Raw genomic sequence first — 27,545 nt, 5'->3', positions numbered from 1 at the left:
TCGAGTTAACTTCCACAGCTCACAAAGGCAGTAACATTTTCTGGGGAGTCACTAGAAGATATATGTAAAAAGTCTCCTATATCTCCTAGTGGAAGATAGGGTTACTTCGTTAAGAATGTTTACTCAGGTCCACTGCAGCCTTCAATTCCAAGCCTTTGGTGATAAAGGCTATTTTCTCACCGTGGTAGGGAGAGGATGCCCATCCCACAGAAATCTTTGTGGCCTGCTGCATCGGAAGAGGCAGGTCAGCTTGCCCTTTTTGAAACTACCATTTCTCCAATGTTTTCCGCTCGAAATAATCAATATACCAATTAGGCATATTTTGGAATGGCACACCTTCACTCCTTCAACGTCTTGTCCTGGATACTTACGGAGATGACCAAATTTGAGTAGGTGTACAGAGTCCTAAGTATATGGAGTTACTTCATTTGTCCCTCTGAAAGATTGCAAATCGGACTAGCAATTCCCGGGGGGAAAATTCTAAGCAGTCAAAAAAGGACTCACAACCCTATTGCCGAGGACTAAAATTATCAGTCCAGCACAAAACATAGAACTCAAATTAAAGGAGAAAAGACTATCGTGAGAAGAAACAGAAGAGGAATCGGCGCTCCCTTCCCGCTCTTTATTGCCCTTAACACACTGTCTACGCTCCTTGTGCTCTCTATCCCGTTTTTAAATGTCCCTACACTGGTAAAAGCTGTCGCCTCGCTTCATTTCACTACCGCTTCTCCCAGCGTTAGCAGCACCTCCAGGCTCACAGTGCACTTGGTAGGGAGGACAGGGATTTATCCACGCGGCCCAAAGCTGGGTTTCGGTCGCTGGATAACACCTATTATTGATCCTTTTGTAGAGAAAACGTGCGTCTGTTTGTGTTGCGCGGACGCAGAAATCTGGGAAGGGCGCTGCACAGCGCTGTCCAGCGCTGGGGAGACGCCCCTGGCCCCTTAGTCGCATCTGCCCAGGTGTGCTCGCACGGTGGGACCAGGGTGGGCAAGAGATTTCGCCCCCGGCAAGTTTGCACCCGGAGCTCCCGGCGCCGCGGGTCTCCGAGGAGACGCCTGCCTCCCTGCCCACCCCGCGCAGTTCCGGTGACGTGCTGCCGCGCCGCCCAATCAGCGCCCGGAGCCCGCGGGCTTGTGATTCAAACTGCTGCTCCTCCGGCTGGCGGGGATCCGCGCTGGCGCGGCTGCGGCCGCTGCTGCCTACGCGCCATGGAGCATCGCATCGTGGGGCCCGGGCCGTACCGAGCTACCAGGCTGGTGAGTGAGTGTGCGGGGGCCTGGGCGGAGCCGCCGGTGCCGCGAGCCCCCAGTCAGCGCGCGGACAGAGTGCTTGTCAGTCTTCGCTTCCGCAGGCCAGCGGGGCTCGGGTGTGGAGCATTTCAGCTGGGACTACTGGGGCTGCCTTTTAGTGGACGAGCCTCAAAGAAAGGCTAACGGGGCCCAGAGCTCAGCCGGCCTGGGGTGAGTGCAGCTTTGTCCGTGAGATGTTGACTGGGTTCTCGGCAGTAGATGGCGCCTCTCTATTTAAAGACCCCAAGACCAGGTTGTTCCCTGCCTTTTGTCCTCTGGAATCTAACGGACCCGGTCGGTAACCTGAGGGGCCACTACGTACCCCGTAACGCTCAGCGTTCGCGGCAGTCCAGGCAGGGCGTGTCTCCTTCCTGAGTGACACCTGATGATATCTGACGAGGTATTCGAACAAACGGTGCCCAGAACAGAGGGGCATCGCGTTGGCCACATTTCCGGCCCCTGGCGTTTCTGTTTCTGTCAGCACCGATCCAAATGAGGAGCTGGCCGGGACAGATGTTTTAGGAGAGTCTTTGCAGACCCTGAGGGTCCTGGGTCCTGTTTTTTTTGTTTTGTTTTGTTTTTTTCTGGGAGAAAAGCTTTGGTATTGAGGTGTACTTGGTCAGCTTTGACTTGGAGCAAGTAATTTTAGTGATTTCTACCTCAAAGGCTTACTATAATGCAACAAAGGGTGACAATTTGGTAATGTCTCTGGCAAGTTTTTAGAGGACTTTCTGTGGAAGTGTAATGGTAATTTGGGAGGACGGTAACTTGCTCCTTGGTCTGCCAACCTCTCTGGCCACATTTAACATGGGAATTACTCTCATCGTTCCATGCATCATAATGAATACGCAGGAAAAGATGGGAACAAAGATCCATACTCTTACTCAGCTAGACTCATGGAAGAGGTGAGGATGCTGGGATACAGATAATGTAAATAGAGTTTCCTTTTCTTTCCAAAGCCAGCCACACACTATACCAGTAGGTCAAGCCAGAGCTGAGAAGGCCAGCTTCTGGAAGAGAAATCATAGTTGGGGCTGATGGGTCTTTACTTTTTAAATTTGGCTCATAGATCACTTCGAGAATCTGGTGAAGATTAAGGATCCTCTACACAGAAAACTGCACATGCCACATACTCATGAAATTTTACATGATTTAAGGGGACGGATCACTTGAGGTCAGGAGTTCGAGACCAGCCTGGCCAACACAGCAAAACCCCGTTTCTACTAAAAATACAAAAATTAGCTGGGCATGGTGGCATGCGCCTGTAATCTCAGCTACTCGGGAGGCTGAGGCAGGAGAATCGCTTGAACCTGGGAGGCGGCAGTTGCAGTGAGCTGAGATCGCGCCATTGCACTCCAGCCTGGGCAACAAGAGCGAAACTCCATCTCAAAAAAAAAAAAAAAAATAATAATAATAAGGGGATTGGGAGAGTCTGTGACATTGTTTTATTTGGCATAAAGACAAGCATTTTATTTGCTCATCCTTTGGATCAGTAATCTCGGCTAGACTCATGTCAATGGTTCTTTTGTGGAGGTCACTCATGTGCCACAAATAATGTGACTTGGCTAGTACTGGATGATGGAAGATGGCTGCTTGACTTGGTCCTGGCTGTTACCTGGGCCAGATATCTCTAACAGGTTATCGGAGGCATCTTCACGTAGTGGTCTCATGGTTCCAACGTAGCTAAAAGGAAGTTTCAGCTTGTGACTTTTTGTTCAAATCTCATTGGTCAGAGCAAGTTAAACAGCTAAATCCAGATTCTAGAAATTCAACTCCACTTCTTGATGGGCAGAGTGGCAAAGCCACAGAGGTGCATGTGGAGAGGACGAGAAGAATTATTGCACTCATCTTTGCAAACACTCTATGCAGACACCAGAATGATCTGGGGTTTAACTTTAGGGAGGAAAATAAGGCATTTGATCATTCCCTTCACCAATTTATTTACAGCACTTACATAAGGAAAACATAGCAAGGCTCTGGTTCTTGACGTGACTAGTCTTCATTCTTCCTGCATTAGACTAAAAAAAAATTACCTCATAATTGGAATTGTATTTTAGTCTCATATTCACAGAATTGTATGAGGTACTTCTTTTCATGGATGCAGAGGGTCCATATATAGATACTGCTGGATTCTTGAGCCACATTAAAATATTATCAAAGGAATTTGTTTAATTAAAAAAGGGTGCTCTCTGCTCTCTAGAAGTCTTCAGTCCCTAACAAATAATATTCAGGCTAAATTTAGGTTGATTAAGTTAAGAAGATAAATGACATGGATAATAAATGAAACAAACACCTCAGTTTCACCACAATTTCCCAGGTAATCAATTCAGTTCTCAACTTCATAGTGTTTGAGGAACATAATATTAAACTAAGATTTGGAAAACAGAAAACAATAGCCAATTTTTTTTTCAAAAGTGAGTATTCCTGCTGTCAGTGATTGCAGCCAACATTGAAGCTGCTTCTTTCCATTGTAAAATCTGTAATTGTTTCCCCAGTGTAATTCAGCTGTGACTTAAAGCTGTTGCTAGGTAAATCATATATTTAATAGTTTGAGACTAGTCCTCTTTTTACTTGTTGAACCTAGTTGGCCTTTCCTCCCTCCATCCGCAGGATACAATTTCTTCCTTTTCCCATCATGCTCATTCTAAACTTTCTTCAGGGGAAGCTTGGTAAAAATCTATTGGGATACAAAAACTAGGCCTTTATTTTCTCCTTTCATGACTCACTTTACTTTCTCAAAGCATGTACAGCTTTAGAAAAAGCTCTTTGGTGCTTTTTTTAAGCACCAAAGTCTTATTTGAAAATAACATTTTGTGGATTAGGTAAAATGTTATGACAAAAGTCAAATGACAGCCCCAACTCATGATAAATGTGAAGCTAATTAGCCATTTATACATTTTCATTGAAATAACTTTCATCTTTGTAAACTTGGTATAAATAGTTCATTCAAGTAGAGAGAAAGAAATTTTTTTCTAGAAACTGCTTAAATCTTCTTTGAACTTATTCTGAGTTATATATATGGTCTGATGCAACTGATAAATTTTAAAAGACATACAGCTTTCATTGAATCTGAGAATTAGAATGGCAAGATCACACAACGAGGTTGTGGCAAGTACAAGTAGATCTAGGATTGGTTGTCACTGAACTCCCAGACCAGTCAGTTTTCTTTATAGCACCGCTATCATAATATTTTTGGTACTAAGAAGAAAGGAAATGGAATATCCTGGAGAAAAGAACAGGATGCACAGCAGTAGGTGTATGTCTTATAGTTTGCCTCATCATGTTAAGCAAAAACAATTGTGTGATTTTATTTTTTCCTGAGAAACTAGGGGACTGAAATTAATAAGTAGAGCAAAACAAAAAGTGTTTTAAAATCATAAAACAAATCTGTTTTGTTCCATTTGCTGTAAAGATTCTCTTTAAATATAATGTCATGAAAAAAAAATTCAAGCTCTTTCTTGTTCTTTGTTGACATAGGATATTTTGTTTCCAAAAGTGACTGAGAATGGTATATTGTTAGATTATTTAAAGATAATTATTTTTCTTTCTGAGCAGAGTAGCCAAATAACCCCTTAGTTATATTTGGAAATAAGTGGGAACAGAGACCAAGGTGACCTCAGCAGGCTTTGAAAAATCTAAAGTATCTCATATATTAAGGAAATGTAACCCATAATGATAAATGCCATTCAGAATCAAAATGAGTAAATTCAAAAGTCTATTTATAAATGCTGTTTTTAAAAGGGGCAATGAGACTTTGATAAAGATGTTTTATTAGACATTTTCTAGTATGAAATAAACATCAGTAGCAATAGAGCAGTTAATCCATTCTGAATCCTAATGGATTCTTTTTTTCTTGTGTGGGAGAATGCAATGAATTGAAAGCTCATGCTGAAGAGTAAAATTCTGAGAACTGAAAAAAGTTTTCCCTCACAAAAATAAATGAACTTCACAAAAAGAAATTTTCATGCTGGGTGCGGTGGCTCATGCCTGTGATCTCAGCACTTTGGGAGGCCAAGGCAGGTGGATCACGAGGTCAGGAGATCAAGACCGTCCTGGCCAACATGATGAAACTCTGTCTCAACTAAAAATACAAAAATTAGCTGGGTGTGGTGGCACATGCCTGTAATCCCAGCTACTTGGGAGGCTGAGGCAGGAGAATCACTTGAACCAGGGAGTCAGAGGTTGCAGTGAGCTGAGATCACGCCACTGCACTCCAGCCTGGGCACCAGAGTGAGACTCTGTCTCAAAAAAAAAAAAAAGAAAGAAGTTTTCACATTCCCTTACAAAGAAGACAGGGGCCTTGTCCTACCAGAGATTTATACTTGGTATTAATTGACTGTAATGACAACTGTATGATATTACACAGGAACAGATAGTCGCTCGATGGGATAGAAATAATCAAGAAGTGTGGTATGTAAGGTTACTTAATAGTATTACTGTTCATTTAGAAAAGCATGGCATAATTGACTCTTGATATGGTTTGGACGTTTGTCCCCTCCAAATCTCATGTTGAAATGTAATCCACAGTGTTGGAGGTGGGGCCTAGTGGAGGTGTTTGGGTCATTGGGGCAGATCACTCATGAATGGCCTGTTGCTGTCCTCATGATAATGAGTGAATATTCACTCTGAGTTCATGTGCGATCTGATTGTTTAAAAGTGTGGCACCTTGTCCCTCACTCTCTCTTGCTCCCCCCTTGCTGTGTTACGTGCCTCCTTCAGCCTGCTTCCGCTTCACCTTCTGCCTTGAATAAAAGCTTCCTGAGGCCTCACCAGAAACTGAGCAGATGCTGGCACCATGTTTCTTGTACACTCTGCAGAACCGTAAGCTGATTAAACCTCTTTCCTTTATAAATTACCCAGTGTCAGGTATTTCTTTACAGCAACGCAAGAATGGACTAACACAACTCTCCATCCAGAAAAAAATAGAGATCCCCTGCCTCCCACCATATAAAATTCAGTTAAAGGTTTACATATTAAAAAACATACCCTCTAAAATATTAAAAGAAAATTTTGATAAATATTTTAATACCTCAGGATAGGGAAGCTTTCTTAAGAGAATAAACCCTGAACTAACTGATAAAGAAAATAGATAATTATTTCCTTATAAAAACATCAACATCTACAACAAAATCATTGTATAGCTACAGACTATGTAAAGAAATTGATAGGCTAAGATAAAACATTCGTAACATATGACAAAAAGGTTTAATATTCTATATTCATCAGTACATATTAAATGGGTATACTATATGTCAGGCACTGGTCTTTGTTGTGAGGATATTGAACTGAACAAAATCGATTAACTTTCCTAACTTCTATGCCCTTAAACATTAACAGATTAAACAGTTCTTAAAATTGATTTTAAAAAAGAGATAACCCAATAGAAAAATGGCAAATCTCAGAAGAAGAAATGAATATGACTAAAGGTAAAGATATGAAAACGCAAACAAAATATGGATCTATCATTTCTTTTACATAGATTGGCAGAAATGAAAGGAATGATAACATCTAGTGTAGGCCAAAGTGTAAGGCTTTAGGCTCCCACATTGTTGGTGGAAGTGTGAATTGCTACAACTGATTTAAATATGCTGATACTTTTTAGAAATCTATCAAAAGTAAACAAAAGCCTTGGTACTTTAGGTTATATAAACAAGTATATACTTGTAACGTATTTGTAAAAATTGAACTGGGCAGAACTTGGATGACCATTTGTTAGAAAATGGCAGAAGAAATTATGACACATTCTTAAGAATGGGCTAGATCTGCAGGTATGATTCAGGGAGATATCTGTTAGGTGCAAAAGCATGTTTTAGGATAACATATACAACATGATTGATCTCATTTTTTAAAATGGCAAACAACAATAAACGACACACCTACAAAGAAAAAATTCTGTCCGTGTGTCTGTATGTGATAGGTATGGAGTAAGACATGCAAACTCTTTTGTGTGTACTTCTGTGTTTAATTTGTTTGTTTCAATGAGTGTTATTACTTCTGTAATTAAAAGAACAACAGAACTGCTAACCAGACTGGGTCAATTAGTGGATATACCTAGTGATATTTGGAAATATTGGGTCCCAGAGAGCCATGTCTTCATTATGTTTATGTAATGCATAAGGTATTATGCATTAGGTAATTTTAGTTCATGATTATGATTGTTCAACCAACATAAACAAAAATCTTTTTTATTCACCTGTCCCCCGGCCCTACATACTTGATTATGCCTTTTCAGTGCAAAAATCTAATGATAAATGAAAGCTAGGTATCAGAGCATGTATTAAAAAAATCAATAATCAATGATTAAAAATATGTGAAAATTGTTTAAAGGTATGGTAATATCCATAGGTACTTGGTGTAGTGAAATGACTACTTGAAGAAAAGTCCATAGCACAGGATTCCAGATCTTATTCACAGACTAAGTACCTGAATGACATTTGCTAAGTTGTGTATCCTGCTAAGGTCTTGATTTTGTCCCAAAGATTTTTTCCAGCTCTAGAATAGATTGAACCTTATAATTTAAGAGATATCCTGGACATTTTATATATGATCCTTAAATTTGAGGAACACATTTTTAATGAAGGACTTTTATAGTCATGATCTCATTTGATCTTACAATAACCTTGTAAAGTGGGTGGATAGGTAGAGAAGTTAAATCAGCGTTCTTGGACTCTTTATGGGCTTCCTTTCTACTATTCATTATTTAGCCTTTGCTCTGCTTTTCCTGTTTACATACTTTCCCTCCTTCATCCACTCACTTGGTTTCTTCTCCAACCTCCCTACTCTCTTCCACATCCAGTTTACCACCCCAACCAACCAGTTCATATTTGCCAACTTTCATGTGGGTAATAATTTTAGTATGTGAGCATGTGCGTATGTGTATGTATGTGTTTTTGTTTTTAGGGGTTAATTAGGCATAATGTACAGAAAAATGCTCAAAAAAATTTGTTGAGTTGTACAAAAAGTGTACAACTCAACAAGTTTTCATAAAGTGAGTATCCCATGTAACCAACATTCAGATCAAGGAATATCATATTACTAGCACCGCAGAAGTCTCCTTTCCCCCACTTGGTCCCTACCTCCTTATGAAGGTAACTGCTATCATTATTTCAATTATCATGGATCATTTGGCCTGCTTTTGAGCTTCAAGTAAATGGAATCATATAGTATTTACTTTTCATATGTGGCCTCTTCATCTCAATATTATTTTCTGAGATTCATTTATGTTATGGCATGTAGCAATAGTTCGTTCATTTTCACTGCATTCTATTGGTGAATATATTATAACTTATTCTTATGTTGATGGACATTTGGGTTGTTTCTGCCTATTATGGATAGTGCCATTATGAATAATGTGTCTTTTGGGGAACATATATATGGATTTCTGTTGGGTATATGCTTAGGAGTAGAATTGCTGAGTTATAAGGTGTTCAGATATTTAGCTTTTGCAGATATTGCCAATCTGTTTTCCAAACTGGTCACACCAATTTACATTCCTTATAGCAGTGTATGAGATTTCTAGTTCTTTCACATTCTTACCAGCACTTAGTATCGCCTACCTTTTTTCTTATTTTTTAGGTCTCTAAAAAAAATTTTAGTTTTTTAAATTGTAAACTGACAAGTTATAGTTGTATATATTCGTGGGGTACAAAATGATGTTATGATTTATGAATTCAATGGAATAATTAAATCAAGCTAATTACCATATCCATCACCTCAGATACTTAACATTTTTTTGTTGTACACTTGCAATTTACTCTCAGATTTTGAAAGTACATTATTATTAATATCTTCACCATGATGTCAAGATATCTCAAATAAAAAAGATAATTTCCTGTCTAGTTGAGGCTTTGTACCTTTTGACCGTTATCTCCCCGTTCCCCACTCCCCTCAGCCTCTGGTTACCACCATTCTGCTCTTTGCCTCTTTGAACTCAATTGTTTTAGATTCCACGTATAAATGAGAATAGGCATTATTTGTCTTTCTGTTCCTGGCTTATTTCACTTGGTATAATGTTCTCCACTTCCATCCATGTCGTTGCAAATGACAACATTTCTTTCTTTTTTTAAAGGCTGAATAGTATTATATTGTATATGTATACCACATTTTCTTTATTCATTTATCTGTTGATGGACTTTCAGGTTGATTCCGTAACTTAGCTCTTGTAAATAGTAAATGACATGGGAGTGCAGACATCTCTTTGACATCTTGACTTCAAATGTTTTGGGCAAATACCCAAAAGTGGGATCATTAGATCCGCCTGCTTTTCATTTTAGTTATTCTGACAGCCATGTCGTGATATTGACTTTTTGAGTTCTTTTACATTGCACTGATAATTAATGAGGTTTAACATCTTTGTATATGCTATAGGACATTTGAAGATCTTTTTTTATGATATACCTGTTTAAATTTTTTTTCATTTTTTAATTGGAATGTCTTTTTCTTATAGATTTTTTTTGTTTTGTTTGGAAATGATAGATATATCTTATCCTACTCAGTGGCTTGCCTTGTTTCTGTGTGTTTTTAAGTTAAAAAAGATTTTAAATTTGGACTAACTTAATTTGGAGCATGGCTCATAACAGTGTCAAAAGAAGTAGAAAGATTAATGTAAGAATAGAAAGCTATTTCAATTTGGCGAGGAGGAAGACATGATTAGGAATTAGTGGGATTAAATTTTGTGAGTTTGAGAAGTTGGTTAAAAAAAGTAGAAAAAGTGCTGGGTGTGGTGGCTCACGCCTGTAATCCCAGCACTTTGGGAAGCTGAGGTGGGTGCATTACCTGAGGTCAGGAGTTCAAGACTAGCCTGACTAACATGGTGAAACCTCATCTCTACTAAAAATATAAAAATAAGCTGGGTGTGGTGGCGCATGCCTGTAACCCCAGCTGCTTGGGAGGCTGAGGCAGGAGAATCACTTGAACCCGGGAGGCGGAGGTTGCATTAAGCTGAGATCATGCCATTGCACTCCAGCCTGGACTATACAGTGAGACTCTGTCTCAAAAAAAAAAAAAAAAAAAATAGAAAAAGTGAAAGATCGATTAAGTGCTTGCTTGTTGACTACCTAGTGTGGGTCACACACTGTGCTACACATCTGGGGTACATGCATACACAAACCCCACTTCTGTCCCTCAAGCTCCTGCTGTTGTATGCTCAGGAATTATGAATGTGGCTGAGAAGGTTAGCCATCAAAAATAAAAGAGAAATAGGATAATAGTTTCTCAGGTGGTTGGGCAGCAGAGAGTATGAAGAGAAATCTGGAAGAAAAGGCATGATTAGAAGGGAAAACATGACCCAAGGTTGGGCAAAAACAAACAAACAAACAAACAAAAAAAACAAAAAACAACTCTGAGATCAGAAATACAGTTTAAAGAAAAGGTGACGTCAGAAAAATCTGATTTAAATAGGAAGAGAGGTGAGAAATAAAAGATTCAGGGTTTGTAAAGTGACAGACTTGAAAGAGAAGAGTAAGAGAAAATGAGAAAATGACTATGAATTTTAAGGACTTTAGGAGGACTGGCAGGGAGCCTATGTTCCTAAAAAGATGTTGAAATAATTATGTAGGAAGAAATTAGAAATATGTTACACAGTAAAAGTTGCCTTATATTCCTTCTTCAAAAGAGGTGACTTTCCTTTTTTTTTAAGTTTGTTGTATATTCATTTAGCTTTTCATATGCATATACCAAAGCAGATAGGATCAGATTATGTATAGTGTTTTGTACGTTTTTCTTCCACTTTGTTATACTTATGATATCTATTTCTGTTTGGAACTATTGATAGTAGTTTGTTTTGTGGCTATTCCACACTTCAGTCAATTTTATTCAAATTAGTTCTAGTTTTTCTCTGATTATAAAATGGCAAATTAGTTCTAATTTTTCTCTGATTATAAAGCATAAATATACTTATGTTTATAAGTATATAAAATACTTATAAATGCTTTCTCTGAAAAAACACTCAGGTTTATTAAATATAATTCAACATGTTTAAATAAAATTTAACTTGTAAATACTTTTATTTTATCTTTCTTTGAGACAGGGTCTTACTCTGTCGCCCAGGCTGGAAGGCAGTGGTGCAATCATGGCTTACTGCAGTCTTGACCTCCCAGGCTCAAGTGATCCTCCCACTTCAGCCTCCCTGCTCAGTCTCCCGAGTAGCTGCGGCTACAGGCACACACCACTACGCTTGGCTAATTTTTAAATTTTTTGTAGAAATGGGGTTTCCCCATCATGCCCAGGCTGGTCTCGAACTCCTTGGCTCAAGTGACCTGCCCACCTCATCCTCTCAAAGTGCTAGGATTAAAGGTGTAAGCCACTGCACCTGGCCTGTAAATGCTTTTTAATCCGTTATATTTCTGCTTCTACATGGTGAATCCCTAAAAGTAAAGTGGCTGAAAAAAAAAAGAGATCACATCTCATATAAGCATTTATTAAACAAGTACTTATGAGATTCTTTTCTAGAGCTAGCTTTAAACAATATGGAGATGAGACTGTTATTTCCCTTTAACATTTTTGTATTTTCAGCAGACTGTAGGTAGAACATAGATTTTTTAAAATACAAGATATAGATTTGAATATACAGATTGGTTCTACCACTTATTAGCTGGGTAGATGTGAGTAAATTTCTTAATTCCTTCTGAAAGATGGTTATTATGAGGATTACATATATACAAAGACACAATGGGGAGACAAGTTTGGGACATATTATAGTCTAATGAGAAAAAAAAAGTCATTTATTTGCTTCCTGATTTCCTGCTCACTGATATAACTTCACAGATATAAGGAGAAAGAAGCTGAGTTGTCATGAAGTTATTTGAAAGTAACATTTAAGAGAGACATCTGGTTTTTGTCTTCAAGGATGCTATGAGACATGGCAGTTCACCTGCCGCCTAGTGGCATCTTGTAGTGGAAGGAAACTGGATTTTTTTCAGATCTTAACCATGTGCCAGGCCCTGTGCAACCAGTATATGGCAGAACTGGTATTTGAACTCAGGTCTGACTCCATACCTCATGTTTTCCCATTCCTCAGGGATTGATTCTGTTATGCTGAAGTGGTCCAGTGTTTCTTAACTTGAAGATTAGGATCATTGTGTGGTCAGCATGGCCAGCAGTGTATTACAGTGAGTTAGTATGCACTTGATTTGACAAAGCAAGGTTCCTGAATAAAGTGGAAGCAATGGGATATATATTCCCTGGACTTAACTGAAGTGGATCCAATCAGTGTGTGGTGTGCTGTTTCTTAGCAGACCTCTCATTTTAATTTCCATGATTTTTGACTCCCAAAATCTGAGATTTTTTTGAGCTTCTAGGGCCATGTTTTTATTTAGGACAAATTCCTAGAGAAAAGTGTTAACTGCACCAAAGCCACATAGTTATTGGCAGAGGCTGGACTAATGGCCAATGGAGACTCCATTCTGGGGTCTTTCCAATGAACTCACTCAGCTCTGACAGCCACACCCACCCTGATAATATTAATAAATACAGCAGAAATGATGCTATAATGGCTAATGTTTATTAAGCACTTCTTTCATGACAGACACTGTGATAGGCTGCATCAACATTATCTCATCTGGTCTTTGTAATAACCCTGTCATGTGGGTACTGCATTACACCCGGAGTAATGGAGGCTCGTTTAGCAATGAGCCAAAGGTTGCCCTGCTGGTCAGTTGTAGAATAGGCCTCTCAACCCAGCAGTGTTTGACTTCAGAGATTGAGCTCTCTCTACCCAGTCTACTTTTCAATGTGATATCTGAAGATGTCATGCACACTTAAACTTCTAGGTCCTTTCAAAGGAACCATGAGGTAGTTTTAAACTAATATATATTATTTGAGGTATCTAGTAGCTATTCTTTCAAAAAGCTTTGTTTTGCATGTAAGCAAAAACTGGCTCATCACTTTTCAAAGGTTTATCTTTGTGGCCTTGAGCTGTTTGACATCAGGCACTGTATTATCTTTTTCATCTCTTTTCCTCCTCCTCCTACAATGCCTTTCACATAATAAGCAACCTAGAAATATTTGCTGAATGAAGGTAAAATCATATTAAACAGGGGACTCCAAAAAGCAAAGTTTGCATAGTGAGCTTAGTTTTAATCATTATTTACTGTATGTTCTTCATTTATGTAAAAATCCATTAATAGGACAACTTGATGGCAACCTCCTCCATAAATAATATTTCTTGAATGAATAAATGATGAACCACCCTTGAAAAGCTGCATTTTCTTGAGAGTTTTTTTTCTATCAATAGTTTCTATTTTTGAGGCCGGGTGCAGTGGCTCACTCCTGTAATTCCAGCACTTTGGGAGGCCGAGGTGGCTGGATCACTTGAGATCAAGAGTTCGAGACCACCCTGACCAACATGGTGAAACTCCATCTCTACTAAAAATACAAAAATTAGCTGGGCGTGGTGGTGGGCGCCTGTAATCTCAGCTACTTGGGAGGCTGAGGCAGGAGAATCGCTTGAACCTGGGAGGCGGAGGTTGCAGTGAGCAGAGACATGCCACTGCACTCCAGCTTGGGCGACAAAGCTAGACTCTATCTCAAAAAAAAAAAAAAGTTTTTATTTTTGTTTTAATTGTGGTAAAATATACATAATATGAAACTATTTTAATTGTTTTTTATGTGTATAGTTCTATGGCACTAAGTACATTCACAGTGTTGTACAGCCATTACCAGCATCCATTCTCCCAAACTTTTCTTTATTAGAGTTTGAAGCCTGTAAATAAAACATCTTCAAGGCTCTACCTGTTATTAAAGCAGTTTAAGTGGAAAAATTGCATTCTTTGCTTTAATTATTTGAGATGTAGTAATCTTAAAAAAATCAGTTGATTACTAAATGCCATTCTCTTTCTTTCCGCTAGTGGAATGAGACCGTGGAGCTTTTTCGTGTTAAGATGCCGTTACGGAAACATCGCTGTTGTTTCAAGAGCTATGAGCATTGTTTCACAGCAGCCGAAGCTGTGGATTGGCTGCATGAGCTGCTGAGGTGCAGTCAAAACTTCGGCCCTGAAGTGACCCGCAAACAAACAGTCCAGTTGCTAAAAAAATTCCTGAAGAATCACGTTATTGAAGACATCAAGGGAAAATGGGGTCAGGAAGATTTTGAAGACAATCGTCACTTATACAGGTAATGGCAACATGTAAACCTGGAAGGTGAGGAATTGGGGAGATGAGTGAATGTGGTCCAAGTCTGTTGAAGCTTCCTGATGTGTAAGAATTTACCTTGTTCACCGAACAGTGGGTCTAGTTGTGATTTGTTGAGTGGAGAACTGAATGTGTTGCTACAATAAAACCAGTTGGGATTTTTCTTGTCTTTTTAGAGCATACCAGAGCTGTGTTTTGTTGCAGTGATGTTTCAGTAAGGTAATCTTTTCATGCCTTTTGCTCACCTGGGAAGATGGTGGCCATAACTTAGTACTTCTCCTGGAGAATCTGAGATGGTGAAACAGTAGCTCTGGGTTCAGCTTTTCTGAGCAATGGGGATTGGTATATTCAGGAGGTTAGTAGCAGAGTGTGTGTGATCTTTAAACAGCTCAGGGCCCATGTGAAGAATTATGCTAGAATCCCCTGATGTCTCAGATTAAGCCTGACAATGTGAGTCTGCTTTTCTGCAAACATTTTTGCTCATGTTTCAGTGCTATTTTATCATGTGGACACTTACCACCAGATAATCCAAGGGAAAATGAAGACTGCTTGTCTTGCACTTCACTTCTCACTGCATACTTGGCAGTTTTATTGCTGGAGGTGGAGGGGACCAACCTCAGATTCAGGTGTGGGAGAAGACTAAAGAGGAATGAAGTCACACAGGTCCATAAAGGAATTGTTGAGTTATCTACACAGATTAAAAGAAAGAATGGAGAATATGGACCCTTATTACATGCTTTCTTTTACTCCAGCTGAAAAATAAGGAGTGTGATTGCAACATATTCAGTGAGGGCATTCCACTGGGACACATGGCTTTGCACAGAGAAAACCTGGCTCTTTCGTACCTGAAACACTTCTTTGTCTCCCTCTTGGACTAGCTGCTGAGAAAGGCAGAGCAGGGTGAGAGTGTCTGTCGTGAGTGCATAGGGTGAAGAACAGACATCGCTGTGCATTAGGATCTAACTTCCTCAGGGAGTTTCATCAGCAGTCTCTTGCGTCCAGTATTGTCATCTGGGCAATTAGTCATCTCTCCACTTGGTGGTTAGTTTTGGCGTTGCTGATCCCACTTTTAATTAGGATATTGGGTAATCTTGGCCTATTCTGAGACCTTAGTACTTAATAGCATCAGGCAGTGGAAATTTTAGCCCTGATTCTACATGTTACACTTTATTGGGAATTCTTAAATGATTGTTTCTCTTGGGAAACTTTAATTGCTTGTACCCCATCAAGATTTAGCTAGAACACGTCTGAAAGAGTCTCTGGATGAGTAACTTCCATTCTATTCTATTGTGACCTTAAATTGGGTACCTTCCATCGAGTCCCAGGAGGCTTTATGAGTCCCAGCAGAGTAAAATAGGAGCCGACTACCCAGCACTAACTGCCAGAACATGTTTCACTTCAATATTAAGACTTAACCATGTATCCCCCTTTAAAAAATGGAGTACACAAGACAGATTAAATTCATCCATTAAATAATTATTTTTTCCTCCAGTTTCTCTAATAGAATACTTGTGAGTCATAAATGGAACAGTATTTTTTTTTTCACCATTTACTACCTGAAAGTTCATTATGGCTTTCCATTTTCCTGAGTGGAAGTTGTGTAAGTTAACCACCGACTTTTGCCAATTACCTAGATTAATCTGGGATGAAATCTGTTTAGACATCTAAATCATTTGTTAAGGTGCCCATGCCTTGAATTGAGAGTGAGCTAATGAGTGTACAGCCAGCCGTTGCATACATGCAGGCTTCTATTACAGTGCTCCACGAAAGAGCATTTGCTGTCCTACCTGCCGTGTCTTAACTGCTTTCCTTGGGCAAAGAGTACTACTGCCAAGTTATGAAAACAGAGGAGGGGAGTATGAGCGAGAGGCAGGTTAGATTTGAAAATAGATGGAGAGTCAATGAAATGTCAAAATCCAGGAACATCCTTCTAAATATCAAGCTTTGTGGAAAGGAGCCTTTAAACATTTATTTCTTTAATTTATTTAAATTAAATTTTATTAATTTTCAATGTATTTATTTAAATTTTAGTTTAATTTATTTAATTTTTATTACCATATAATAATGGTACATATTTATGGAGTACTGAGTGATATATTGATCTAAGTATGCAATGTGTAATGATCAAATCGGGGTAGTTAGGATATTTATCACCTCAAACATTTATCATTTTTTTGTGTTGGGAATATTAAAAAAACCTCTCTTCTAGCTTTTTGAACATATACAATAAATTATTGTTATTCACCTTATAACGCTACTGAACATTAGTATTTATTCCTCCTATATAACTGTAATTTTGCATCCATTAACCAACTTCTTGCTGTCCTTCTCTCCCCTTACCCTTCCTGGATCTAATAACCATAATTTTATCCTCTACTTCTATAAGCTCCTTCTTTTAGCTCCCACATATGAGTGAGATTGTGAATTATTTATCTTTTGGTGCCTGACTTATTTCACTTAACATGTCATCCAGGTTCATCCATGTTGCCATGAATGATAGGATTTCATTCTTTTTTTTTTTTTAATGGCTGAGTAGTGTCCCATTGTGTATATGTACCACATTTTCCTTATCCATTCATCCATCAATGGACACTTAGGTTGATTCCATATCTTGGCTATTGTGAATAGTGCTACAATAAACATAGAGGTACCAATATCTCTTTGATATACTGATTTCCTTTCTTTTGGATAAATACCCAGTAGTGGGATTACTGGATAATATGGTAGTTTTATTTTTAGTTTTTTTGAGAAACCTCCATACTGGTATTTTTTTTTTTTTTAATACTTTAAGTTCTAGGGTACATGTGCACAAAGTACAGTTTTGATACATAGGTATACATGTGCCATGTTGGTTTGCTGCACCCATCAACTCATCATTTACATTAGGTATTTCTCCTAATGCTATCCCTCCCCCAGCCCCCGACCCCCTGACAGGCCGTGGTGTGTGATGTTCCCTGCCCTGTATCCAAGTGATCTCATTGTTCAATTCCCACCAGTGAGTGAGAACATGCGGTGTGTGGTTTTCTGTCCTTGCGATAGTTTGCTGAGAATGATGGTTTCCAGCTTCATCCATGTCCCTACAAAGGACATGAAGTCATCCTTTTTTATGGCTGCATAGTATTCCATGGTGTATATGTGCCACATTTTCTTAATCCAGTCTATCATTGATGGACATTTGGGTTGGTTCCAAGTCTTTGCTGTTGTGAATAGTGCCGCAATAAACATAAGTGTGCATGTGTCTTTATAGCAGCATGATTTATAATCCTTTGGGTATATACCCAGTAATGGGATGGCTGGGTCAAACGGTATTTCTAGTTCTAGATCCTTGAGGAACTGCCACACTGTCTTCCACAATGGTTGAACTAGTTTACAGTCCCACCAACAGGGTAAAAGCATTCCTGTTTCTCCACATCCTCTCCAGCATCTATCGTTTCCTGACTTTTTAATGATCACCATTCTAACTGGCGTGAGATGATATCTCATTGTGGTTTTGATTTGCATTTCTCTGATGGCCAGTGATGATGAGCATTTTTTCATGTGTCTGTTGGCTGCATAAATGTCTTCTTTTGAGAAGTGTCTGTTCATATCCTTTGCCCACTTTTTGATGAGGTTTTTTGATATTTTTCTTGTAAATTTGTTTAAGTTCTTTGTAGATTCTGGATATTAACCCTTTGTGAGATGGGTAGATTGCAAAATTTTTCTCCCATTCTGTAGGTTGCCTGTTCACTCGGATGGTAGTTTCTTTTGCTGTACAGAAGCTCTTTAGTTTAATTAGATCCCATTTGTGAATTTTGGCTTTTGTTGCCATTGCTTTTGGTGTTTTAGACATGAAGTCCTTGCCCATGCCTATGTCCTGAATGGTATTGCCTAGGTTTTCTTCTAGGGTTTTTATGGTTTTAGGTCTAACATTTAAGTCTTTAATCCATCTTGAATTAATTTTTGTATAAGATGTAAGGAAGGGATCCAGTTTCAGCTTTCTACATATGGCTAGCCAGTTTTCCCAGCACCATTTATTCAATAGGAATCCTTTCCCCATTGCTTGTTTTTGTCAGGTTTGTCAAAGATCAGATGGTTGTAGATGTGTGGTATTATTTCTGAGGGCTCTGTTCTGTTCCATTGGTCTATATCTCTGTTTTGGTACCAGTACCATGCTGTTTTGGTTACTGTAGCCTTGTAGTATAGTTTGAAGTCAGGTAGCATGATGCCTCCAGCTTTGTTCTTTTGGCTTAGGATTGTCTTGGCAATGAGGGCTCTTTTTTGGTTCCATATGAACTTGAAAGTAGTTTTTTCCAATTCTGTGAAGAAAGTCATTGGTAGCTTGATGGGGATGGCATTGAATCTATAAATTACCTTGGGCAGTATGGCCATTTTCACGATACTGATTCTTCCTATCCATGAGCATGGAATGTTCTTCCATTTGTTTGTGTCCTCTTTTATTTCATTGAGCAGTGGTTTGTAATTCTCCTTGAAGAGGTCCTTCACATCCCTTGTAAGTTGGATTCCTAGGTATTTTGTTCTGTTTGAAGCAATTGTGAATGGGAGTTCACTCGTGATTTGGCTCTCTGTTTGTTATTGGTGTATAGTAATGCTTGTGATTTTTGCACATTGATTTTGTATCCTGAGAGTTTGCTGAAGTTGCTTATCAGCTTAAGGAGATTTTGGGCTGAGACGATGGGGTTTTCTAAATATACAATCATGTCATCTGCAAACAGGGACAATTTGACTTCCTCTTCTCTTAATTGAATACCTTTTATTTCTTTCTCCTGTCTGATTGCCCTGGCCAGAACTTCCAACACTATGTTGAATAGGAGTGGTGAGAGAGGGCATCCTTGTCTTGTGCCAGTTTTCAAAGGGAATGCTTCCAGCTTTTGCCCATTCAATATGATATTGACTGTGGGTTTGTCATAAATAGCTCTTATTATTTTGAGATACATCCTATCAATACCGAATTTATTGAGAGTTTTTAGCATGAAGGGCTGTTGAATTTTGTCAAAGGCCTTTTCTGCATCTGTTGAGATAATCATGTAGTTTTTGTCTTTGGTTCTGTTTATATGCTGGATTACGTTCATTGATTTGTGTATGTTGAACCAACCTTGCATCTCAGGGATGAAGCCCACTTGATCATGGTGGATAAGCTTTTTGATGTGCTGCTGGATTCGGTTTGCCAGGATTTTATTGAGGATTTTTGCTTTGATGTTCTTCAGGGATATTGGTGTATAATTCTCTATTTTTGTTGTGTCTCTGCCAGGCTTTGGTATCAGGATGATGCTGGCCTCATCAAATGAGTTAGGGAGGTTTCCCTCTTTTTGTATTGATTGGAATAGTTTCAGAAGGAATGGTACCAGCTCCTCTTTGTACCTCTGGTAGAATTCGGCTGTGAATCTCTCTGGTCCTGGACTTTTATTGCCTTAGTTTCAGAGCCTGTTATTGGTCTATCCAGGGATTCAACTTCTTCCTGGTTTAGTCTTGGGAGGGTGTATGTGTCCAGGAATTTATCCATTTCTTCTAGATTTTCTAGTTTATTTGCATAGAGGTGTTTATAGTATTCTCTGATGGTAGTTTGCATTTCTGTAGGATTGGTGGTGATATCCCCTTTATCATTTTTTATTGTGTCTATTTGATTCTTCTCTCTTTTCTTCTTTATTAGTCTTGCTAGCAGTCTATCAGTTTTGTTGATCCTTTCAAAAAACTAGCTCCTGGATTCGTTGATTTTTTGAAGGGTTTTTTGTGTCTCTATCTCCTTCAGTTCTGCTCTGATCTTAGTTATTTCTTGCCTTTTGCTAGCTTTTGAATGTGTTTGCTCTTGCTTCTCTAGTTCTTTTAATTGTGATGTTAGGGTGTCTATTTTAGATCTTTCCTGCTTTCTCTTGTGGGCATTTAGTGCTGTAAATTTCCCTCTACACACTGCTTTAAATGTGTCCCAGAGATTCTGGTATGTTGTGTCTTTGTTCTCATTGGTTTCAAAGAACATCTTTATTTCTGCCTTCATTTCGTTATGTACCCAGTAGTCATTCAGGAGCAGGTTGTTCAGATTCCATGTAGTTGAGCGGTTTTGAGTGAGTTTCTTAATCCTGAGTTCTAGTTTGATTGCACTGTGGTCTGAGAGACAGTTTGTTATAATTTCTGTTCTTTTACATTTGCTGAGAAGTGCTTTACTTCCAACTAAGTGGTTAATTTTGGAATAAGTGTGATGTGGTGCTGAGAAGAATGTATATTCTGTTGATTTGGGGTGGAGAGTTCTGTAGATGTCTATTAGGTCCGCCTGGTGCAGAGCTGAGTTCAATTCCTGGATATCCTTGTTAACTTTCTGTCTCGTGGATCTGTCTAATGTTGACAGTTGGGTGTTAAAGTCTCCCATTATTATTGTGTTGGAGTCTAAGTCTCTTAGTAGGTCTCTAAGGACTTGCTTTATGAATCTGGGTGCTCCTGTATTGGGTGCATATATATTTAGGATAGTTAGCTCTTCTTGTTGAATGGATCCCTTTACCATTATGTAACGGCCTTCTTTGTCTCTTCTGATCTTTGTTGGTTTAAAGTCTGTTTTATCAGAGACTAGGATTGCAACCCCTGCTTTTGTTTGCTTTCCATTTGCTTGGTAGATCTTCCTCCATCCCTTTATTTTGAGCCTATGTGTGTCTCTGCATGTGAGATGGGTTTCCTGAATACAGCACACTGATAGGTCTTGACTCTTTATCCAATTTGCCAGTCTGTGTCTTTTAATTGGAGCATTTAGTCCATTTACATTTAAGATTAATATTGTTATGTGTGAATTTGATCCTGTCATGATGATGTTAGCTGGTTATTTTGCTCGTTAGTTGATGCAGTTTCTTCCTAGCCTCGATGGTCTTTACAATTTGGCATGTTTTTGCAGTGGCTGGTACCAGTTGTTCCTTTCCGTGTTTAGTGCTTCCTTTAGGAGCTCTTATAAGGCAGGCCTGTTGGTGTCAAAATCTCTCAGCATTTGCTTGTCTGTAAAGGATGTTATTTCTCCTTCACTTATGAAGCTTAGTTTGGCTGGATATGAAATTGTGAGTTGAAAATTCTTTTCTTTAAGAATTTAGAATATTGGCCCCCACTTTATTCTGGCTAGTAGAGTTTCTGCCAAGAGATCTGCTGTTAGTCTGATGGGCTTCCCTTTGTGGGTAGCCTGACCTTTCTCTCTGGCTGCCCTGAACATTTTTCCCTTCATTTCAACTTTGGTGAATCTGACAGTTATGTGTCTTGGAGTTGCTCTTCTCGAGCAGTATCTTTGTGGCATTCTCTTTATTTCCTGATTCTGAATGTTGGCCTGCCTTGCTAGGTTGTGGAAATTCTCCTGGATAATATCCTGCATAATGTTTTCCAGCTTGGTTCCATTCTACCCATCACTTTCAGGTACACCAATCAGACGTAGATGTGGTCTTTTCACATAGTCCCATATTTCTTGGAGGCTTTGTTCATTTCTTTTTACTCTTTTTTCTCCAAACTTCTCTTCTCGCTTTATTTCATTCATTTGATCTTCTATCACTGATACCCTTTCTTCCAGTTGATCGAATCGGCTACTGAAGCTTGTTCATGCGTCACGTAGTTCTCATGCCATGCTTTTCAGCTCCTTCAGGTCATTTAAGGTCTTCTCTACACTGTTGATTCTAGTTAGCCATTCATCTAATCTTTTTTCAAGGTTTTTAGCTTCTTTGCGATGGGTTCAAACTTCCTCCTTTAGCTTGCAGAAGTTTGTTATTACCGATCTTCTGAAGCCTTCTTCTCTCCACTCGTCAAAGTCATTCTCAATCCAGCTTTGTTCCATTGCTGGCGAGGAGCTGCGTTCCTTTTGAGGAGAAGAAGCGCTCTGATTTTTAGAATTTTCAGCTTCTCTGCTCTAGTTTCTCCCCATCTTTGTGGTTTTTGTCTACCTTTGGTCTTTGGTGATGGTGACGTACAGATGGGGTTTTGGTGTGGATGTCCTTTCTGTTTGTTAGTTTTCCTTCTACCAGTCGGGACCCTCAGCTGCAGGTCTGTTGGAGTTTGCTGGAGGTCCACTCCAGACCGTGTTTGCCTGGGTATCAGCAGCAGAGGCTGCAGAACCGCAAATATTGCAGAATGGCAAATGTTGCTCCCTGATTGTTCCTCTGGAAGCTCTGTCTCAGAGGAGCACCTGGCCGTATGAGGTGTCAGTTGGCCCCTACTGGGGGGTGCCTCCCAGTTAGGCTACGGGGGTCAGGGACCCACTTGAGGAGGCAGTCTGTCCATTCTCAGATCTTAAACTCCGTGCTGGGAGAACCACTACTCTCTTCAAAGCTGTCAGACAGGGACGTTTAAATCTGCAGAAGGTTTTGCTGCCTTTTGTTTGGCTGTGCTCTGCCTCCAGAGGTGGAATCTACAGAGGCCAGTAGGCCTCACTGAGCTGCGGTGGACTCCACCCAGTTCGAGCTTTCCAGCTGCTTTGTTTACTTACTCAAACCTTGGCATTGGCGGGCGCCCCTCCCCCAGCCTTGCTGCTGCCTTGCAGTTCAATCTCAGACCTCTGTGCTAGCAGTGAGCAAGGCTCTGTGGGCGTGGGACCCTCTGAGCCAGGCGTGGGATATAATCTCCTGGCGTGCCATTTGCTAAGACTGTTGGAAAAGCACAGTATTAGGGTGAGTGTGACCCGATTTTCCAGGTGCCATCTGTCATGGCTTCCTTAGGTAGGAAAGGGAATTCTCGGACGCCTTGCGCTTCCCGGGTGAGGCGATGCCTCACGGTCAGTGGGCTGCACCCACTGTCCTGCACCCAGTGTCCGACAAGCCCCAGTGAGATGAACTCAGTACCTCAGTTGGAAATGCAGAAATCACCTGTCTTCTGTGTCGCTCGCACTGGGAGCTGTAGACTGGATTTGTTCCTATTTGGCCCTCTTGGAACCTCCATGTGCCACATTTTCTTAATCTAGTCTATCATTGATGGACATTTGGGTTAGTTCCCAATGTTTGCTACTGTGAACAGTGCTGCAATAAACATACGTGTGCATTTGTCTTTATAGTAGCATGATTTATAATCCTTTGGGTATATAGCCAGTAATGGGATTGCTGGGTCAAATGGTAATAATTCAAGATGGATTAAAGACTTAAATGTTAGACCTAAAACCATACTGATTTCTATAGTAGTTATCCTAATTTACTTTCCCCCCAACAGTGTATGAGAGTTCCCTTTTCTCTGCCTTCCTGCCAGCATTTGTTGCTGGCATTTGTTATTTTTTGTCTTTGATAATAGCCATTCTAACTGAAGTGAGATGGTATCTCATTGTGATTTTCATTTGCATTACCCTCATGATTAGTGATGTTGAGCATTTTTTTCACATACTTATCGGTCAATTGTATGTCTTCTTTTGAGAAATATCTATTCAGATCCTTTGCCCATTTTTTAATTGGATTATTTGAGTTTTGTTGTTGAGCTCCTTATATATTCTGGATATTAGTCCCTTGTTGGATGAATAGTTTTCAAATATTTTCTCCCATTCTTCGGGTTTACTCTTCATTGTGTTGTTTGCTATGCAGAGGCTTTTTAGTTTGATATAGTTCCATTTGTCTATTTTTGTTTTTGTTACCTGTGCTTTTGTAGTCTTACCCATAAAGTCTTTGCCTAGATCAGTGTCCTTGAAACATTTCCCCTGTTTTCTTCTAGTAGTTTTATAGTTTCAGGTCTTACAGTTAAGTGTTTAATCCATTTTGAGTTGACCTTTATACATGGTGAGTGATAGGCGTCTAGTTTCATTCTTCTGCATAAGGATATCCAGTTTTTCTAGCTTATTGAAAAGGATATCCTTTCCCCCATGTATGTTCTTGGCATCTTGGCTATGAGAATCATTTGGTTGTAAACATGTGGATTTATTTCTGAGTTCTTTTTTCTGTTCCATTGGTTTATGTATATTTTTATACCAACATCATTTTGTTTCATTACTGTTGCTTTGTAGTATATTTTGATGTCAGGTGGTGTGATGCTGTCAGCTTTGTTCTTTTTGCTTGTGATTGTTTTAGCTATTCAAGGTCTTTTGTGGATACATACAAATTTCAGGATTTTTTTTTTGTGTTCTCTAGAATGTCATTGTAATTTGATAAAGATTGCATTGAATCTGTAGATTGCTTTGGGTAGTATGGTCATTTTAACAGCATTAATTCTTCTGAGCCATGAGCATGGGATGTCTTTCCATTTTTTTGTGTGTCTCTTCAATTTCTTTCAACAGTGTTTGTAGTTTTCATTATAGAGATTTTTTTACTTCCTTGTTAAATTTATTCCTAGGTATTTTTTTTTGTAGCTAGTATAAATGGGATTGCTTTTTTGATTTCTTTTCAGCTAGTTTGTTATTGGTGTATAGAAATGCTACTGATTTTTGTATGTTGATTTTGTATCCTATAACTTTATTGAATTTATCAGTTCTGAATTTTTTGGTGGCATCTTAGGATTTTCTCTATATAAGATTATGTCATTTGTGAAAGGGGAGTACTTGACTTCCTCTTTTCCAATTTATATGTCATTTATTTCTTTCTCCTGCTTAATTGCTCTAGTTAGGACTTCCAGTACTATTTTCAGTAAGAGTGGTGAAACTGGGCATCTTATCTTGTTCTAATTCTTAGAGGAAAAGCTTGCAGCTTTTCTCTGTTCAATGATGTTAGCTGTGAGTTTGTCATATATGGCTTTTATTGTGTTATATTCCTTCTGTACCTAAGTTATGGAGAGTTTTTGTTATGAATGGATGTTGAATTTTATCTAATGCTTTTTTTCTGTATCTGTTGAGTGGTCATATGGTTTTTGTCCTTCATTCTGTTGTTGTGATGTATATATATAAGTAAATCTTTATTTCTTTCACTGCATTCTCTTTTTCTTTTTGAGACAGGGTCTTGCTCTGTTACCCAGGCTGGAGTACAGTGGTGCGATCTTGGCTCACTGCAGCCTCAACCTCCCAGGCTCAAGTGATCTTCCCACCTCAGCCTCCTGCATAGCAGGGACTACAAGCGCACGCCACATGCTCAGCTAATTTTTTTTTAGATTTTTTGTAGAGACAGCGTTTTGCCATGTTCCCCAGGCTGGTCTTGAACCCCTGAGCTCAAGAAATCTGCCAGCCTCAGCTTCCCAAAGTGCTGTGATTATAGGCATGAGCCACCGTGCCTGACAGATTTGTGTATACTGATCCTTCCTTTCATCCTTGGGCTATATCCCATGTGATTATGGTGTATTACCTTTTTGATGTGTTGTTGGATTTGGTTTGCTAGTAATTTGTTGAGGATTTTCGTATCTATGTTCATCAGGGACACTGGCCACTTTTTTTCTTTTTTTGTTGTATCTTTGTCTGGTTTTGGTATCAGGGTAATGCTGGCCTTATTGAATGAGTTAGAAATAATTTCCTTCTCTTCAATTTTTTTGGAATAATTTGATAAGAATTGATATTAATTCCTCTTCAAAGGTGTGGTAGAATTCATTAGTAAAGTTGTCCAGTCCTGGACTTTTCTTTGTTAGGAGACTTTTTATTACTGATTCAATCTTGTTACTTGTTATTGATCTGTTACAGATTTTCTATTTATTTCTGGTTCAATCATGGTAAGTTATATGTGTCTATGAATATATCCATTTCCTTTAGGTTTTCCAATTTGTTGCTTATATTTATTCATTAAATAGGTTTTCTATGCCTTTTCCCATCTTTCACTTTCTGAAATGCTCAAGATACACATATTTATTTGCTTAATGGTAATCCCATATGTCATGTAGGCTTGCTTTATTTTCTTTATTCCTTTTTATTTATTATTTATTTTTATTTTTTTAATTATACTTTAAGTTTTAGGGTGCATGTGCACAACTGCAGGTTTGTTACATATGTATACATTTGCCATGTTGGTGTGCTGCACCCATTAACTCGTCATTTAACATTAGGTATATCTCCTAATGCTATCCCTCCACGCTCCACCACCCCGACCCCACACAACAGGCCCCGGTCTGTGATGTTCCCCTTCCTGTCTCCATGCATTCTCATTGTTCAATTCCCACCTATGAGTGAGAACATGTGGTGTTTGGTTTTTTGTCCTTGCGATAGTTTGCTGAGAATGGTGGTTTCCAGCTTCATCCATGTCCCTACAAAGGACATGAACTCATCATTTTTTATGGCTGCATAGTATTCCATGGTGTATATGTGCCACATTTTCTTAATCCAGTCTATCATTGTTGGACATTTGGGTTGGTTTTTTCTTTATTTTTATCAGACAGGGTTATTTCAAAAGACCTGTCTTCAAATCGAGAAAGTTTTTCTTCTGCTTGATCTAGCCTATTGAAATGTTGGTTGTATGCTTTTTTATTTCATTTATTGAATTCTTAATTTTCAGGATTTCTGTTTGGTTCTTTTTAATTATAACTATCTTTTTATTAAATTTCTCATTCAGAGCTGGGTGTGGTGGTGTGTACCTGTAGCCCCAGCTACCCAGGAGGTGAGAGTATTGTTTGAGTAGGGGAGTTTGAGTCCAGCTAGGGCAACATAGTGAGACCTTGTCTCTTAAAAAAAAAAAATTATAATTCAGATCATAAGCTATTTTCCTTATTTCTTTGTATTGTCTGTCTGTGTTATTTTGTATCTTATTGAGCTTCCTTGAAATCATTATTTGAAATTCTTTTTCAGACATTTCATTGATTTCCTTTTCTTTGAGATGTTAATGGAGAATGATCGCGTCCTTTTGGAGGTTTCGTGTTTCCTTGCCTTTTCATGTTTTTTATGCCTCAGTGTTGTTATCTGTGTATCTGATGGAACAGTTGCTTCTTCTAGTTTTATGGATTGGCTTTTGTAGGTAAAGACTTTTTTCCTGTAGATCTATCTATAGTGTTGGCTGGTTAGAGTGCCTTCCCTTTGATTTTGGGTATGCACAGTAATTTAGTCTCTATTATTTCTTTGGCTGTAATCAATGCCAGTGGTGTCTGTGAGTTCCTCAATGGCTTAGGTTGTTGGCAGAGGCTGTGGCAAGGTTTTTCTGATGATGTAGATGCCAGGCAGGCTGGTCCTGCAGCTCTGGGTGGTGTATGTGTGCCCCTGGGTGGTGGTAGTGGGCAAGGTGTGATGGTCCTCAGGTCCCTGGGTGGTATATGCAGGTGCTGGCATTGGTGGTGGGGGGCCTGGGTGGGCTGGACTGAAGGGAA

General features: G+C 39.1%; 1 protein-coding gene across 4 annotated transcripts in view; it reads left to right on the top strand.

Moving 5' to 3' along the window:
* Positions 1-1,116: 1,116 nt before the first annotated feature.
* Positions 1,117-27,545, top strand: part of DEPDC1B (DEP domain containing 1B) — a 106,238-nt gene continuing 79,809 nt past the window's right edge. The window contains exons 1-2 of one of the 4 annotated variants that reach the window (XM_003776602.4): positions 1,117-1,259; positions 14,138-14,403. In XM_003776602.4, the coding sequence (XP_003776650.2) occupies positions 1,212-1,259; positions 14,138-14,403 (314 nt within the window). In that variant the 5' untranslated portion in view covers positions 1,117-1,211. Of the gene's footprint in view, positions 1,260-1,493; positions 1,693-14,137; positions 14,404-27,545 lie in introns of those variants that run through there. The other 3 variants (XM_054555591.1, XM_054555589.1, XM_054555590.2) reach the window with 3 other exon arrangements.

This window comes from Pongo abelii, chromosome 4 (genome assembly GCF_028885655.2).
Source record: "Pongo abelii isolate AG06213 chromosome 4, NHGRI_mPonAbe1-v2.0_pri, whole genome shotgun sequence".
In the NCBI taxonomy this organism is placed as follows: Eukaryota; Metazoa; Chordata; class Mammalia; order Primates; family Hominidae; genus Pongo; species Pongo abelii.
Note: the sequence above shows the minus strand (reverse complement) of the source record. Positions and strands in the feature narration are given on the sequence as shown.